The sequence below is a fragment of the Oncorhynchus nerka genome, linkage group LG15 (genome assembly GCF_034236695.1).
Source record: "Oncorhynchus nerka isolate Pitt River linkage group LG15, Oner_Uvic_2.0, whole genome shotgun sequence".
NCBI classification, from domain to species: Eukaryota; Metazoa; Chordata; class Actinopteri; order Salmoniformes; family Salmonidae; genus Oncorhynchus; species Oncorhynchus nerka.
The window spans coordinates 4,531,131-4,549,751 of NC_088410.1; the positions used below are offsets into that span (position 1 = coordinate 4,531,131).

Consider the following 18,621-nt stretch of genomic DNA (forward strand, 5'->3'; position numbering starts at 1 on the left):
CAGTAGCACTGTGGAGTGGGCCTCAAGGGGAGAGAGACAGTAGCACTGTGGAGTGGGCCTCAAGGGGAGAGAGACAGTAGCACTGTGGAGTGGGCCTCAAGGGGAGAGAGACAGTAGCACTGTGGAGTGGGCCTCAAGGGGAGAGAGACAGTAGCACTGTGGAGTGGGCCTCAAGGGGAGAGAGACAGTAGCACTGTGGGGTGGGCCTCAAGGGGAGAGAGACAGTAGCACTGTGGAGTGGGCCTCAAGGGGAGAGAGACAGTAGCACTGTGGAGTGGGCCTCAAGGGGAGAGAGACAGTAGCACTGTGGGGTGGGCCTCAAGTGGAGAGAGACAGTAGCACTGTGGAGTGGGCCTCAAGGGGAGAGAGACAGTAGCACTGTGGAGTGGACCTCAAGGGGAGAGAGACAGTAGCACTGTGGATTGGGCCTCAAGTGGAGAGAGACAGTAGCACTGTGGAGTGGGCCTCAAGTGCTGTTAGCATTTATTCATGCTAGTTAACTGTTTAGCTGTTAGCATTTATTCATGCTAGTTGTTTAGCTGTTAGCATTTATTCATGCTAGTTAACTGTTTAGCTGTTAGCATTTATTCATGCTAGTTGTTTAGCTGTTAGCATTTATTCATGCTAGTTAACTGTTTAGCTGTTAGCATTTATTCATGCTAGTTAACTGTTTAGCTGTTAGCATTTATTCATGCTAACTGTTTAGCTGTTAGCATTTATTCATGCTAGTTAACTGTTTAGCTGTTAGCATTTATTCATGCTAGTTAACTGTTTAGCTGTTAGCATTTATTCATGCTAGTTAACCGTTTAGCTGTTAGCATTTATTCATGCTAGTTAACTGTTTAGCTGTTAGCATTTAATCATGTTTTCGTCATGTCCCAAAAACTTTCCACCGACACTTGCAGGTTAAGGCCATGCAAAGTTTATTCACTTTTTTTGGACAATTCATTTAAACTGTTTTCTTTTTGTTTTGTTTTTTTGCAAACAAATGATTCACTTCGCCATTTGTATTAGTTAGGATTCTGGTGAATCAAAATAATCAATTGTGAATCACGAGGACAAAACCCACCGTAATTATCTATTATCTAATTCTTCAATCTCCAATAAATGTTATTCATCTGATATATTTATTAACGTCTGTGTTTCTTCCTCCAATATGATAATGAGGTAATGAGGTGGTGTCAAGCCAATGTCTGTCTGTCTGTCTGTGGTAACTAACACACCAATATGATAATGAGGTGGTGTCAAGCCAATGTCTGTGTGTCTGTGGTAACTAACACACCATTGGTTGATCAATGTCACAGCGCTTTGCTCAATAGTAGAATTTGCGGTTTGCCTTCAAAATAAAAGTCCCGCATTTGAAACAGAAGCAAACAGATTCATATAGGCTGAACAATGCATAGTGGAATCACTCCAGATTTGGACCAGATTATGTTTGGAATGTTGTATAAATACAACAAAAGACAATAATTTGTTAATTTACTCCCCAAAAATGTAATCAGATGACATCGCACTGTGGATGTATTAGACTTCATAGAACATTGTTCAGCCTATGGATCTGAGAGGTCCATGATAGAACATTGTTCAGCCTATGGATCTGAGAGGCCCATGAGAGAACATTGTTCAGCCTATGGATCTGAGAGGCCCATGATAGAACATTGTTCAGCCTATGGATCTGAGAGGCCCATGATAGAACATTGTTCAGCCTATGGATCTGAGAGGCCCATGAGAGAACATTGTTCAGCCTATGGATCTGAGAGGCCCATGATAGAACATTGTTCAGCCTATGGATCTGAGAGGTCCATGATAGAACATTGTTCAGCCTATGGATCTGAGAGGCCCATAATAGAACATTGTACAGCCTATGGATCTGAGAGGCCCATGATAGAACATTGTACAGCCTATGGATCTGAGAGGCCCATGATAGAACATTGTTCAGCCTATGGATCTGAGAGGCCCATGATAGAACATTGTTCAGCCTATGGATCTGAGAGGTCCATGATAGAACATTGTTCAGCCTATGGATCTGAGAGGCCCATGATAGAACATTGTTCAGCCTATGGATCTGAGAGGGCCCATGATAGAACATTGTTCAGCCTATGGATCTGAGAGGCCCATGATAGAACATTGTTCAGCCTATGGATCTGAGAGGCCCATGATAGAACATTGTTCAGCCTATGGATCTGAGAGGCCCATGATAGAACATTGTTCAGCCTATGGATCTGAGAGGCCCATGATAGAACATTGTTCAGCCTATGGATCTGAGAGGTCCATGATAGAACATTGTTCAGCCTATGGATCTGAGAGGCCCATGATAGAACATTGTTCAGCCTATGGATCTGAGAGGCCCATAATAGAACATTGTTCAGCCTATGGATCTGAGAGGCCCATGAAATGTTCACAACTGAGTTGATTTCCCACAGTCAAAGTCCTGAGAGCTACGACGCTAATAGTTGCGTGAACTAGAGGTCGACCGATTATGATTTTTCACCGCCGATACCGATACCGATTATTGGAGGACCAAAATAGCCGATGCCAATTAATCGCCCGATTAAAAAATAAAATAACTTTTTTTTTATGTATTTGTAATAATGACAATTTCAGTCATGTAACAGAATGGACAGTACACACTGGAGAGAAGCATGTAACAGAATGGACAGTACACACTGGAGAGAAGCATGTAACAGAATGGACAGTACACACTGGAGAGAAGCATGTAACAGAATGGACAGTACACACTGGAGAGAAGCATGTAACAGAATGGACAGTACACACTGGAGAGAAGCATGTAACAGAATGGACAGTACACACTGGAGAGAAGCATGTAACAGAATGGACAGTACACACTGGAGAGAAGCATGTAACAGAATGGACAGTACACACTGGAGAGAAGCATGTAACAGAATGGACAGTACACACTGGAGAGAAGCATGTAACAGAATGGACAGTACACACTGGAGAGAAGCATGTAACAGAATGGACAGTACACACTGGAGAGAAGCATGTAACAGAATGGACAGTACCTTTGGGGGAATAAATGCAAACCAAACAACAGTCCAAACACCTTCTATCAATGGAAATAGATTTTTCAGCTCCTATTTATTTCTTTGTGTGGACCTGTAGAGTCACTCCTCCTCCTTCTCCACCATCCATCTCTACCTTTTCAGTCGCATTAAAAGGCAGAGGAGCTCCCTCCAATGCCCTGTGCCAGGTACAGGGAAAACACTTTGGCTCGGCAGTAGGTATTTTCCTGTCACTCCAGGAATGCCGGTATGTGTGTTGGGGCTGTTGGTGCCTTGTTTCAGCGGCTGGTGGCAGAACGTGTACAGATGGCTGTTGGGGCCTTGTTTCAGCAGCTGGTGGCAGAACCTGTACAGATGGCTGTTGGGGCCTTGTTTCAGCGGCTGGTGGCAGAACGTGTACAGATGGCTGTTGGGGCCTTGTTTCAGCGGCTGAAATGTTCATAAATGACCAGCATGGTCGAATAATAATAAGGCAGAACAGTTGAAACTGGAGCAGCAGCACGGTCAGGTGGACTGGGGACAGCAAGGAGTCATCATGTCAGGTAGTCCTGGGGCATGGTCCTAGGGCTCAGGTCCTCCGAGAGAGAGAAAGAAAGAGAGAATTAGAGAGAGCATATGTGGGGTGGCCAGTCCTCTTCTGGCTGTGCCGGGTGGAGATTATAACAGAACATGGCCAAGATGTTCAAATGTTCATAAATGACCAGCATGGTCGAATAATAATAAGGCAGGTCAGTTGAAACTGGAGCAGCAGCACGGCCAGGTGGACTGGGGACAGCAAGGAGTCATCATGTCAGGTAGTCCTGGGGCATGGTCCTAGGGCTCAGGTCCTCCGAGAGAGAGAAAGAAAGAGAGAAGGAGAGAATTAGAGAACGCACACTTAGATTCACACAGGACACCGAATAGGACAGGAGAAGTACTCCAGATATAACAAACTGACCCTAGCCCCCCGACACAAACTACTGCAGCATAAATACTGGAGGCTGAGACAGGATGGGTCAGGAGACACTGTGGCCCCATCCGAGGACACCCCCGGACAGGGCCAAACAGGAAGGATATAACCCCACCCACTTTGCCAAAGCACAGTCCCCCAACTAGAGGGATATCTGTAGATGATGCATCTGTAGAAGTTTGTGATGGTCTTGGGGGCCAAACTTTTTCAGCCACGCTGTCTGTGTGGGTGGACCATTTCAGATTGTCAGAGATGTGTACGCCGAGGAACTTGAACTTTTCCGCCTTCTCCACTGTAGTCCCGTCGGTGTGGATGGGGGCGTGTTCCCTCTGCTGTCTCCTGTCGATGTGGATGGAGGCGTGTTCCCTCTGCTGTCTCCTGTCCTGTCGATGTGGATGGGGGCGTGCTCCCTCTGCTGTCTCCTGTCGATGTGGATGGAGGCGTGCTCCCTCTGCTGTCTCCTGTCCTGTCGATGTGGATGGAGGCGTGCTCCCTCTGCTGTCTCCTGTCCTGTCGATGTGGATGGAGGCGTGTTCCCTCTGCTGTCTCCTGTCGATGTGGATGGAGGCGTGTTCCCTCTGCTGTCTCCTGTCCTGTCGATGTGGATGGAGGCGTGCTCCCTCTGCTGTCTCCTGTCCTGTTGATGTGGATGGAGGCGTGCTCCCTCTGCTGTCTCCTGTCCTGTCGATGTGGATGGAGGCGTGCTGCCTCTGCTGTCTCCTGTTGATGTGGATGGAGGCGTGCTCCCTCTGCTGTCTCCTGTCGATGTGGATGGGGGCGTGCTCCCTCTGCTGTCTCCTGTCGATGTGGATGGGGGCGTGCTCCCTCTGCTGTCTCCTGTCCCGTCGATGTGGATGGAGGCGTGCTCCCTCTGCTGTCTCCTGTCCCGTCGATGTGGATGGAGGCGTGTTCCCTCTGCTGTCTCCTGTCCCGTCGGTGTGGATGGAGGCGTGCTCCCTCTGCTGTCTCCTGTCCTGTCGATGTGGATGGAGGCGTGCTCCCTCTGCTGTCTCCTGTTGATGTGGATGGGGGCGTGCTCCCTCTGCTGTCTCCTGTTGATGTGGATGGAGGCGTGTTCCCTCTGCTGTCTCCTGTCCTGTCGATGTGGATGGAGGCGTGCTCCCTCTGCTGTCTCCTGTCGATGTGGATGGAGGCGTGCTCCCTCTGCTGTCTCCTGTTGATGTGGATGGAGGCGTGCTCCCTCTGCTGTCTCCTGTCGATGTGGATGGAGGCGTGTTCCCTCTGCTGTCTCCTGTCGATGTGGATGGAGGCGTGTTCCCTCTGCTGTCTCCTGTCGATGTGGATGGAGGCGTGCTCCCTCTGCTGTCTCCTGTCCTGTCGATGTGGATGGAGGCGTGCTCCCTCTGCTGTCTCCTGTCGATGTGGATGGGGGCGTGTTCCCTCTGCTGTCTCCTGTCCTGTCGATGTGGATGGAGGCGTGTTCCCTCTGCTGTCTCCTGTCGATGTGGATGGAGGCGTGTTCCCTCTGCTGTCTCCTGTCCTGTTGATGTGGATGGAGGCGTGTTCCCTCTGCTGTCTCCTGTCCTGTTGATGTGGATGGAGGCGTGTTCCCTCTGCTGTCTCCCGTCCTGTCGATGTGGATGGAGGCGTGCTCCCTCTGCTGTCTCCTGTCGATGTGGATGGAGGCGTGTTCCCTCTGCTGTCTCCTGTCGATGTGGATGGAGGCGTGTTCCCTCTGCTGTCTCCTGTCGATGTGGATGGAGGCGTGCTCCCTCTGCTGTCTCCTGTCGATGTGGATGGAGGCGTGTTCCCTCTGCTGTCTCCTGTCCTGTCGATGTGGATGGAGGCGTGCTCCCTCTGCTGTCTCCTGTCGATGTGGATGGAGGCGTGCTCCCTCTGCTGTCTCCTGTCGATGTGGATGGAGGCGTGCTCCCTCTGCTGTCTCCTGTCGATGTGGATGGAGGCGTGCTCCCTCTGCTGTCTCCTGTCGATGTGGATGGAGGCGTGCTCCTCTGCTGTCTCCTGTCGATGTGGATGGAGGCGTGCCCTCTGCTGTCTCCTGTCCCGTCGATGTGGATGGAGGCGTGTTCCCTCTGCTGTCTCCTGTCCTGTCGATGTGGGATGGAGGCGTGCTCCTCTGCTGTCTCCTGTCGATGTGGATGGAGGCGTGCCCCTCTGCTGTCTCCTGTCGATGTGGATGGAGGCGTGCTCCCTCTGCTGTCTCCTGTCCTGTCGATGTGGATGGAGGCGTGCTCCTCTGCTGTCTCCTGTCCTGTCGATGTGGATGGAGGCGTGCTCCCTCTGCTGTCTCCTGTCGATGTGGATGGAGGCGTGCCCCTCTGCTGTCTCCTGTCGATGTGGATGGAGGCGTGCTCCCTCTGCTGTCTCCTGTCCTATCGATGTGGATGGAGGCGTGTTCCCTCTGCTGTCTCCTGTCCTGTCGATGTGGATGGAGGCGTGCTCCCTCTGCTGTCTCCTGTCCTGTCGATGTGGATGGAGGCGTGCTCCCTCTGCTGTCTCCTGTCGATGTGGATGGAGGCGTGCTCCCTCTGCTGTCTCCTGTCCTGTCGATGTGGATGGAGGCCTGCTCCCTCTGCTGTCTCCTGTCGATGTGGATGGAGGCGTGCTCCCTCTGCTGTCTCCTGTCCTGTCGATGTGGATGGAGGCCTGCTCCCTCTGCTGTCTCCTGTAGATGTGGATGGAGGCGTGCTCCCTCTGCTGTCTCCTGTCCTGTCGATGTGGATGGAGGCGTGCTCCCTCTGCTGTCTCCTGTCCTGTCGATGTGGATGGAGGCGTGCTCCCTCTGCTGTCTCCTGTCCTGTTGATGTGGATGGAGGCGTGCTCCCTCTGCTGTCTCCTGTCCTGTCGATGTGGATGGAGGCGTGCTCCCTCTGCTGTCTCCTGTCGATGTGGATGGAGGCGTGCTCCCTCTGCTGTCTCCTGTCCTGTCGATGTGGATGGAGGCGTGCTCCCTCTGCTGTCTCCTGTCCTGTCGATGTGGATGGAGGCGTGCTCCCTCTGCTGTCTCCTGTCGATGTGGATGGAGGCGTGCTCCCTCTGCTGTCTCCTGTCGATGTGGATGGAGGCGTGCTCCCTCTGCTGTCTCCTGTCCTGTCGATGTGGATGGGGGCGTGCTCCCTCTGCTGTCTCCTGTCCTGTCGATGTGGATGGAGGCGTGCTCCCTCTGTTGTCTCCTGTCCTGTCGATGTGGATGGAGGCGTGCTCCCTCTGCTGTCTCCTGTCGATGTGGATGGAGGCGTGCTCCCTCTGCTGTCTCCTGTCGATGTGGATGGAGGCGTGCTCCCTCTGCTGTCTCCTGTCCTGTCGATGTGGATGGAGGCGTGCTCCCTCTGCTGTCTCCTGTCCTGTCGATGTGGATGGAGGTGTGCTCCCTCTGCTGTATCCTGTCGATGAGGATGGAGGCGTGTTCCCTCTGCTGTCTCCTGTCCCGTCGATGAGGATGGAGGCGTGCTCCCTCTGCTGTCTCCTGTCCTGTCGATGTGGATGGAGGCGTGCTCCCTCTGCTGTCTCCTGTCCCGTCGATGAGGATGGAGGCGTGCTCCCTCTGCTGTCTCCTGTCGATGTGGATGGAGGCGTGCTCCCTCTGCTGTCTCCTGTCCCATCGATGAGGATGGAGGCGTGCTCCCTCTGCTGTCTCCTGTCGATGAGGATGGAGGCGTGTTCCCTCTGCTGTCTCCTGTCCCGTCGATGAGGATGGAGGCGTGCTCCCTCTGCTGTCTCCTGTCGATGAGGATGGAGGCGTGCTCCCTCTGCTGTCTCCTGTCGATGTGGATGGAGGCGTGCTCCCTCTGCTGTCTCCTGTCCTGTCGATGTGGATGGAGGCGTGCTCCCTCTGCTGTCTCCTGTCGATGTGGATGGAGGCGTGCTCCCTCTGCTGTCTCCTGTCGATGTGGATGGAGGCGTGCTCCCTCTGCTGTCTCCTGTCCTATCGATGTGGATGGAGGCGTGTTCCCTCTGCTGTCTCCTGTCCTGTCGATGTGGATGGAGGCGTGCTCCCTCTGCTGTCTCCTGTCCTGTCGATGTGGATGGAGGCGTGCTCCCTCTGCTGTCTCCTGTCGATGTGGATGGAGCCTAAAACCCCAAACAGCGTGCTCCCCCTGCTGGCCCCTGTCCTGTCGATGTGGATGGAGGCCTGCTCCCTCTGCTGTCTCCTGTCGATGTGGATGGAGGCTCCCTCTGCTGTCTCCTGTCCTGTCGATGTGGATGGAGGCCTGCTCCCTCTGCTGTCTCCTGTCGATGTGGATGGAGGCGTGCTCCCTCTGCTGTCTCCTGTCCTGTCGATGTGGATGGAGGCGTGCTCCCTCTGCTGTCTCCTGTCCTGTCGATGTGGATGGAGGCGTGCTCCCTCTGCTGTCTCCTGTCCTGTTGATGTGGATGGAGGCGTGCTCCCTCTGCTGTCTCCTGTCCTGTCGATGTGGATGGAGGCGTGCTCCTCTGCTGTCTCCTGTCGATGGGATGGAGGCGTGCTCCTGCTGTCTCCTGTCCTGTCGATGTGGATGGAGGCGTGCTCCTCTGCTGTCTCCTGTCCTGTCGATGTGGATGGAGGCGTGCTCCTCTGCTGTCTCCTGTCGATGTGGATGGAGGCGTGCTCCCTGCTGTCTCCTGTCGATGTGGATGGAGGCGTGCTCCCTCTGCTGTCTCCTGTCCTGTCGAGGTGGATGGGGCGTGCTCCTCTGCTGTCTCCTGTCCTGTCGATGGGATGGAGGCGTGCCCCTCTGTTGTCTCCTGTCCTGTCGATGTGGATGGAGGCGTGCTCCTCTGCTGTCTCCTGTCGATGTGGATGGAGGCGTGCTCCCTCTGCTGTCTCCTGTCGATGTGGATGGGGCGTGCTCCCTGCTGTCTCCTGTCCTGTCGATGTGGATGGAGGCGTGCTCCCTCTGCTGTCTCCTGTCCTGTCGATGTGGATGGAGGTGTGCGCTGTTCCTGTCGATGAGGATGGAGGCGTGTTCCCTCTGCTGTCTCCTGTCCCGTCGATGAGGATGGAGGCGTGCTCCCTCTGCTGTCTCCTGTCCTGTCGATGTGGATGGAGGCGTGCTCCCTCTGCTGTCTCCTGTCCCGTCGATGAGGATGGAGGCGTGCTCCCTCTGCTGTCTCCTGTCGATGTGGATGGAGGCGTGCTCCCTCTGCTGTCTCCTGTCCCATCGATGAGGATGGAGGCGTGCTCCCTCTGCTGTCTCCTGTCGATGAGGATGGAGGCGTGTTCCCTCTGCTGTCTCCTGTCCCGTCGATGAGGATGGAGGCGTGCTCCCTCTGCTGTCTCCTGTCGATGAGGATGGAGGCGTGCTCCCTCTGCTGTCTCCTGTCGATGTGGATGGAGGCGTGCTCCCTCTGCTGTCTCCTGTCGATGTGGATGGAGGCGTGCTCCCTCTGCTGTCTCCTGTCCCGTCGATGAGGATGGAGGCGTGCTCCCTCTGCTGTCTCCTGAAGTCCACAATCAGCTCCTTCGTTTTGTTAACAAAGGAGAAATGTTCAGCTTTTTGTGTCTATGGAACATTTCTGATATCTTTTATTTTCAGCTCATGAAACACGGAACCAACACTTTACACTTTGTGTTTATATTTGTGTTCAGTTGATATGTATTTTATATTCAGCTTCTATATACGTGTGAAGGAAAGTATTACCTGTAGGAAGTAAGAGAAAACATATCAGTTCGTTTGATATTTTAGCCAGTATAAACAATGTGGTGAATATTTTCCTTTATTAACTGCGGTACCCACTCCAGTCAACAGATGGCGATGGGAGTCTTTCAGCTGATGCTCGTTGCGTGACGTATAATCTAGTGGACGGGACGGGACACTTCTTCAACAAGGACGACAAGCTACTGATTAAACCACATCGGTTGTTCGCTAGCAAACATAAAACCGGTAATATTTAGACAATTTGTGTGTATATTAACCTCGGTGTTTTAAACACACTGTTTACTAGTTACTTTAATATTTACGTTGTCAGCTAGCTAGCTGTTTTAGTTAGCACTAGGATAGTCTAACGTTCCCGACCATGAGTTCACTATCCTACTCCCCACCTGCTAAAGAAGAGGAGGACTGCTGGACGGAGAAAGAAGGTCCAGTGAAAGAGGAGAAGGAAGAGGAGGCTATCACGGTTAAAAAGGAAGTAGAGGGTGAGGCTGTTTCAGTGAAAGAGGAAGACGTTTCAGTGAAAGAGGAGGTGGATGTTACTGTGGAAGAAGAGGAAGGCGCGTTCAGAGTGAAAGAAGAGGAGGATGCAGTTGAAAAAGTGAAAGAGGAGGATGAGATTACTGTCACAGTTATAGAGGAGGAAGAAGAGAAGAATGGAGATCTGATTAACACCAGTGAGTACTATCTTAACAACAGGGCGCAAATCAATGTGTGGTTATAAAGTGGCATTCCACTGAAGTTCGATACTTCAATACGTTCTCTACTGTGGGAATTATTAAAGCTACAATGTAAGACGTGTAACCCATTATACAGTGGGCCACTAACAAAACGGAAACAATGGATCGAATGCATCCAATGACATTAGTCCACATTATCTATTATCATGGAGCTCAGATCAGCCTAAAGACATGACATTATCTATTATTATAGAGCTCTGCTCACCCTGGAGACATGACATTATCTAGTATTATAGAGCTCTGCTCAGCCTATAAACATGACATTATCTATTATTATAGAGCTCTGCTCAGCCTGTAAACATGACATTATCTAGTATTACAGAGCTCTGCTCAGCCTGGAGACATGACATTATCTAGTATTATAGAGCTCTGCTCAGCCTGGAGACATGACATTATCTATTATTACAGAGCTCTGCTCAGCCTATAAACATGACATTATTTATTATTATAGAGCTCTGCTCAGCCTGGAGACATGACATTATCTATTATTATAGACCTCTGCTCAGCCTGGAGACATGACATTATCTATTATTATAGAGCTCTGCTCAGCCTGGAGACATGACATTATCTATTATTACAGAGCTCTGCTCAGCCTATAAACATGACATTATCTATTATTATAGAGCTCTGCTCAGCCTGGAGACATGACATTATCTATTATTATAGAGCTCTGCTCAGCCTGTAAACATGACATTATCTATTATTAGAGAGCTCTGCTCAGCCTGGAGACATGACATTATCTAGTATTATAGAGCTCTGCTCAGCCTATAAACATGACATTATCTAGTATTACAGAGCTCTGCTCAGCCTGGAGACATGACATTATCTATTATTACAGAGCTCTGCTCAGCCTATAAACATGACATTATTTATTATTATAGAGCTCTGCTCAGCCTGGAGACATGACATGATCTATTATTAGAGAGCTCTGATTATGACATCATGACATTATCTATTATTAGAGAGCTCTGATTATGACATCATGACATTATCTATTATTAGAGAGCTCTGATTATGACATCATGACATTATCTATTATTAGAGAGCTCTGATTATGACATCATGACATTATCTATTATTAGAGAGCTCTGATTATGACCTCATGACATTATCTATTATTAGAGAGCTCTGATTATGACATCATGACATCTATTATTAGAGAGCTCTGATTATGACATCATGACATTATCTATTATTAGAGAGCTCTGATTATGACATCATGACATTATCTATTATTAGAGAGCTCTGATTATGACATCATGACATTATCTATTATTAGAGAGCTCTGATTATGACATCATGACATGATCTATTATTAGAGAGCTCTGCTCAGCCTATGAACATGACATTATCTATTATTAGAGAGCTCTGATTATGACATCATGACATTATCTATTATTAGAGAGCTCTGATTATGACATCATGACATTATCTATTATTAGAGAGCTCTGATTATGACATCATGACATTATCTATTATTAGAGAGCTCTGCTCAGCCTGGAGACATGACATTATCTATTATTAGAGAGCTCTGATTATGACATCATGACATTATCTATTATTAGAGAGCTCTGATTATGACATCATGACATTATCTATTATTAGAGAGCTCTGATTATGACATCATGACATTATCTATTATTAGAGAGCTCTGATTATGACATCATGACATTATCTATTATTAGAGAGCTCTGATTATGACATCATGACATTATCTATTATTAGAGAGCTCTGATTATGACATCATGACATTATCTATTATTAGAGAGCTCTGATTATGACATCATGACACTATCTATTATTAGAGAGCTCTGATTATGACATCATGACATTATCTATTATTAGAGAGCTCTGATTATGACATCATGACATTATCTATTATTATACAGCTCTGATTATGACATCATGACACTATCTATTATTAGAGAGCTCTGATTATGACATCATGACACTATCTATTATTAGAGAGCTCTGATTATGACATCATGACATTATCTATTATTAGAGAGCTCTGATTATGACATCATGACATTATCTATTATTAGAGCTCTGATTATGACATCATGACACTATCTATTATTAGAGAGCTCTGATTATGACATCATGACATTATCTATTATTAGAGAGCTCTGATTATGACATCATGACATTATCTATTATTAGAGAGCTCTGATTATGACATCATGACATTATCTATTATTAGAGAGCTCTGATTATGACATCATGACATTATCTATTATTAGAGAGCTCTGATTATTCATGACATCATCTAACATTATCTATTATTATTATTACAGAGCTCTGATTATGACATCATGACACTATCTATTATTACAGAGCTCTGATTATGACATCATGACACTATCTATTATTACAGAGCTCTGATTATGACATCATGACACTATCTAGTATTAGAGAGCTCTGATTATGACATCATGACATTATCTATTATTACAGAGCTCTGATTATGACATCATGACACTATCTATTATTACAGAGCTCTGATTATGACATCATGACACTATCTATTATTATAGAGCTCTGATTATGACATCATGACACTATCTAGTATTAGAGAGCTCTGATTATGACATCATGACACTATCTATTATTAGAGAGCTCTGATTATGACATCATGACATTCCATGAGAAGATTAGAGTTGAAACTCCACATTATTAATATTATTATGATTATGTTTATTTTATTTTTTTGCGACCAAACTTTTTATTTTGTTACAAACAGACAATCTGACTGAGTTTTTACAGAAAACAAAAGAACAATTAAAGAGTTGCATAAAAAGACCAACCCATTACCCCCCCACCCGCCCTCATCCTCCCTCCACAGCCAGAAACCATGTTTCCTTCCCCACCAACCCATTACCCCCTCAGTCCCCACCCCGCCTCATCCTCCCTCCACAGCCCCCCACCCGCCCTCATCCTCCCTCCACAGCCCCCACCCGCCCCTCATCCTCCCTCCCACAGCCCCCACCCGCCCTCATCCTCCCTCCACAGCCCCCACCCGCCCTCATCCTCCCTCCACAGCCCCCACCCGCCCTCATCCTCCCTCCACAGTCCCCACCCGCCCTCATCCTCCCTCCACAGCCCCCTCGGTCCCCACCCGCCCTCAGCCTCCCTCCACAGCCCCCTCGGTCTCCACCCGCCTCATCCTCCCTCCACCACAGTCCCCACCCCCACCCGCCCTCATCCTCCCTCCACAGCCAGAAACCATGTTTCCCTCCCCACCTAGCCCCCCAGCTTATCAGCCCCTTACACCCTCCCCAAAAATTACCAGAGACCCCCCCATAACACCCTTTCCCCAGGGGCCTGAAAGCAAAGAAAGTACCAAAGTCTAAATATTGATACCAACATTTTTAAATAGACCTCAGTAGGAATACCGTCCGATCCAGCTGATTTGCCTTTATTCATGTTATCCATCAGCCCTCGAGGACCAATGCCATTTTGAGTTCATTGCGAGACTTAGTAGGTGTCCACTTTAGAAGTGGATCACTGCAAGAGATTAATTTATCGGTCTTAATTGCAAGTGGAGGGCAGAGGTAATTTCCTCACGCACAGTCTCTTGGAAAAGTCGTGGCCAACTCTTTCTGTTGTCTGGTGTTGAGAGCAGCCATGTTCCTTCCCACAGGTGAATTGTGAATGGACAGATTACGCGGAGCTACAGTGAACCTCTCACACCTTAACATTGGGCTATGTGTTGACAATTATTTTGAAAAGAAGTCCGTTCATTTCAAATATAGCCACGCATTCCAGAACCCAACCAGGATGTTCTAGAATGTTCTTCAAACTGAACTAATTTTGAGAGACAAAGTCTGGATTAAACCCTAGGTATCATTCAGGTTTGTTTTAGGGTCTTCAGTTTAGTATTTAACTAAATGCTCTATTTATTTGTCTTTGGCAGGAGAGAGACAAGACTCTCACTCTGACAGCGAAAAGCGTCTTTCAGAAGAACCAGAGACGTCCAAATCAGCAAGACGACGCCACTCTTCCCAGTGTGGAAAGAGTTTGACCAAGTTAGGGAGCCTTAAAAACCATGATATTACACACACAGGAGAAAAGCCCTACCAATGTTCCCAGTGTGGAAAGAGTTTTACAAGGTTTTGGAACCTAAAAGAACATGTGAGGACACACACAGGGGAAAAACCTCATCACTGCTCCCAGTGTGGAAAGAGTTTTATCCGGTTAAGCCACCTGAAAGAACACAAGAGAACGCACACAGGGGAGAAGTCTTATTACTGCTCCCAATGTGGAAAAGGTTTTATCCAGTTAAGGAAACTGAAAATGCATGAAATGACACATACAGGGGAGAAGCCCTACCACTGCTCAGAGTGTGAAAATAGATATGTTTCATCAGGAGCCCTGAAGTCACATAAGAGAACACACACAGGGGAGAAGCCATACCTCTGTTCCCAGTGTGGAAAGAGTTTTAGCTGGCCAGGGCAACTGAAAGAGCACGAGAGGACACACACAGGAGTGAAGCCTTACTATTGCTCCCTGTGTGGAAAGAGTTTTACCCATTTAGGGAACTTAAAAAGGCATAAAAGATCACACGCTGTAGAGAAGCCGTATCAATGCTCCCAGTGTGAAAACGTGTTTTTATCACCATGGGACCTGAAAAAACATGAGAAAACCCACTCTGTAGAGAGGCCTTTCAAATGCTCTCAGTGTGGAAAGAGATTTATTCAGCGTTGTCATTTGAAAGCGCATGAAAAAATACACACAGGCGAAAAACCAATGTGCTCTCATTGTGGAAAGAGTTTTACCCAGTTAGGAGCCTAAAAGAGCACGAGAGGACACACACGGGAGAGAAGCCATACCACTGTTCCCGGTGTGGAAAGAGTTTTACCCGGTTATGGTGCCTGAAAGCACATGAGAGAATGAAGAAGCTGTGTTCTGACTTACGTTTTTGACTGAGAATTTTGTGTTTTTGTTCATGTCACGTAAAATCAACTTGGTTCGATGCTAGAATCCTTAGTTGCTGCCTACTTTTTTTAAACCTCTAAATTAATGATACATACTCATTGATTCTTGATGAACATAACTCATAAAATGCCTCATGAGCTTCGTTCAACTGTCATACTCAGATTCCAAAATACACGCTTGATTTGCACCAATGTTTTGTAAACAATGTAAACACACATTGTATGAGCCTCAAAACAGATTATAGTTTAAACTATAATTTTCGGTCAAACTAAAGATTCTAGCTTTAAAGGTCCAATGCAGCCTGTTTTTAAAAACATCTCGATATCAAATCATTTCTGGGTAATAATTAGGTACCTTACTGTAATATTTAGGTCCCTTACTGTAATATTTAGGTACCTTACTGTAATATTTAGGTCCCTTAGGGTACCTTACTGTAATGTTTAGGTACCTTACTGTAATGTTTAGGTACCTTACTGTAATATTTAGGTCCTTACTGTAATACTTTTATGTTTTTAGGTACCTTACTGTAATGTTTAGGTACCTTACTGTAATATTTAGGTACCTTACTATAATATTTAGGTCCCTTACTGTAATATTTAGGTACCTTACTGTAATATTTAGGTACCTTACTGTAATATTTAGGTACCTTACTTACTGTAAGGTTTTTCAATTTCAAATGGTCAAAAAAACCAAAATAACTTCTTAGCAAAGAGCAATTTCTCAAGCAAACATTTTGATGGGACTGAGTGGGGAGGGAACAACTGAACTAGCTCTTCTTGACAGAGAGGTTTTTCATATTGATTTGATAACTAATTACCTGCCTGATGATGATATCATCATCCTTCCAAAACAGGCTGAAATTTCAGGTGGTCTTTTGAAACAGCTCTTACACTGCAAGGACATGGTCATCATTTCCACAGTATTATTCCAACCTCAGTGTGGACATATTTATAAACACACACGTTTCTGACTCTGTACTGGGCCTTTTAAAAACGCCTATTCAACAATACATGTGTTAAGTCTTTTAATCTAAAGACATGAATTGAAAAATTAAGTATGGCATTTTAATAGGCAGTTTTAATTCAATGGTCCTTTACAAACTCTGGCTCTGGGTTTTCTATGGGTTTATCTGTGTGACAGTTTCAATTTGTACTCTCTCTGTGATTCAATGGTCCTTTACAAACTCTGGCTCTGGGTTTTCTATGTGTGTGTCTGTGTGACTGAGTGGACCTCATTCCTCAAAGCACTACAAATCATCTATTGTTTACATTTGAGTTGCATATGTATCTTACAGAGTGTGGATTTAAGGGAATATTTGGTCACATCTTCATGTACATTTAAAAAAAAATAAAAAAACTATTCCAACAGTATTTATTCATAATGTACATATTCACATTGAGAGGGTGTCACGTTCTGACCTTTATTTCCTGTGTTTTGTAATTAGTTAGTATGGTCAGGGTGTGAGTTGGGTGGGCAGTCTATGTTTGTTTTTCTATGATTTGAGTATTTCTATGTTTCGGCCTAGTATGGTTCTCAATCAGAGGCAGGTGTCATTAGTTGTCTCTGATTGAGAATCATACTTAGGTAGCCTGGGTTTCACTGTGTGTTTGTGGGTGATTATTCCTGTCTCTGTGTTTGCACCAGATAGGACTGTTTTGAGTTTTCACATTTCTTGTTTGTTGTAGTCAGTTGTTCATGTGTATCTTAACGTATTAAAAAAGAACCATGGACACTTACCACGCCGCATATTGGTCCTCTGATCCGTTTCGCCTCTCCTCTTCGGAAGAAGAGGAGGAAATTCATTACAGAATCACCCACCAACCAACTCGGACCAAGCGGCGTGGTAAACAGCAGCGACGACAGCAGCAGCAGCAGCAACAACAGCGGCCAGCATCACAGGACTCCTGGACATGGGAGCAGATACTGAACAGAGAGGGACCCTGGGCACAGGCTGGGGAAAATCGCCGCCCCAAAGCAGAGCTGGAGGCAGCGAAAGCTGAGCAGCGGCAATATGAGGAGCCAGCACGGCAGTGCGACAGGTACGAGAGGCAGCCCCAATTTTTTTTGGGGGGGGCACACGAGGTGTGGTACTAAGCCAGGTAGCAGACCTGAGCTCACTCCTCGTGCTTATGATAAGCAGCGCATTACTGGTCAGGCACCGTGTTATGCGGTTAAGCGCACGGTGTCGCCAGTGCGTGCCCATAGCCCGGTGCGCTATAGGGCAGCCCCCCGAGAGTGCCATGCGAGTGTGGGCATTGAGCCAGGGCGTATGGTGCCTGCTCAGCGGGTCTGGTCGCCGGTACGCAGTTTTGGTGCTCCGCTCGTGCCGGGCAAATGTGGGAGTGGAGCCAAAGGAAGAGGTGCGTGTAGTAAGCACTAGATCTCCCGTGCTTACCCACAGCCCGGTTCAACCTGTGCCTGCACTCTGGAGGGTCCGGGCTAGAGTAGTTGTCCAGCCTGGGGAAGTGGTGCCAAGGTTGCGCACCAGAGCTCCAGTGCTCCCCCACAGCCCGGTCTTTCAGGCTCCTCCTAACACCAAGCCTCCTGAAGGTCTCCCCAGCCTGGTGGTTCCTGTGGCAGCCCCACGCACCAGGCTGTCTCTCTGTCTCCTCCCTGCAGGTGGTCCCGCCTGTCCGGCGCCGCTGCCGGAGCCTCCCGCCTGTCCGGCGCCGCTGCCGGAGCCTCCCGCCTGTCCGGCGCCGCTGCCGGAGCCTCCCGCCTGTCCGGCGCCGCTGCCGGAGCCCCTCAGCCCAGAGGCGCCAGAGCCCTGCCCCTCTGTCCCGAGCCCCTGCCCCTCTGTCCCGAGCCCCTGCCCCTCTGTCCCGAGCCCCTGCCCCTCTGTCCCGAGCCCCTGCCCCTCTGTCCAGAGCTTCTGCCCCTCTGTCCCGAGCTGCCCCTCTGTCCAGTGGGGTCATTGAGAGGGGTGGCCATGGTGAGAAAGCCACGGAGGCGCACAATAAGGCGGACTAAGACAATGTTGAAGTGGGGTCCGCGTCCCGCGCCAGAACCGCCACCGCGGACAGAAGCCCACCCAGACCCTCCCCTATAGGTCAAGGTTTTGCGGCCGGAGTCCGCACCTTTGGGGGGGGGGGGTACTGTCACGTTCTGACCTTTATTTCCTGTGTTTTGTATTAGTTAGTATGGTCAGGGCGTGAGTTGGGTGGGCAGTCTATGTTTGTTTTTCTATGATTTGAGTATTTCTATGTTTCGGCCTAGTATGGTTCTCAATCAGAGGCAGGTGTCATTAGTTGTCTCTGATTGAGAATCTTACTTAGGTAGCCTGGGTTTCACTGTGTTTGTGGGTGATTATTCCTGTCTCTGTGTTTGCACCAGATAGGACTGTTTTGAGTTTCACA

The 18,621-nt window shown here is 48.3% G+C and overlaps 1 protein-coding gene and 1 long non-coding RNA gene across 3 annotated transcripts in view; one reads left to right on the forward strand and one right to left on the reverse strand.

The window, feature by feature from the left end:
• Positions 1-3,526: 3,526 nt before the first annotated feature.
• Positions 3,527-18,621, reverse strand: part of LOC135560375 (uncharacterized) — a 295,196-nt gene continuing 280,101 nt past the window's right edge. Inside the window, exon 6 of one of the 2 annotated variants that reach the window (XR_010458880.1) lies at positions 3,527-3,850. This is a non-coding gene — a long non-coding RNA (uncharacterized LOC135560375). The remainder of the gene's footprint in view (positions 3,851-18,621) is intronic. The other variant, XR_010458879.1, reaches the window with a different exon arrangement.
• Positions 9,708-15,676, forward strand: LOC135560353 (zinc finger protein 184-like). Its single transcript, XM_065002240.1, has 2 exons — positions 9,708-10,264; positions 14,244-15,676. Exons 1-2 carry the CDS (start codon positions 9,952-9,954, stop codon positions 15,119-15,121), a joined length of 1,191 nt encoding a protein of 396 aa, XP_064858312.1. The 5' UTR covers positions 9,708-9,951; the 3' UTR covers positions 15,122-15,676.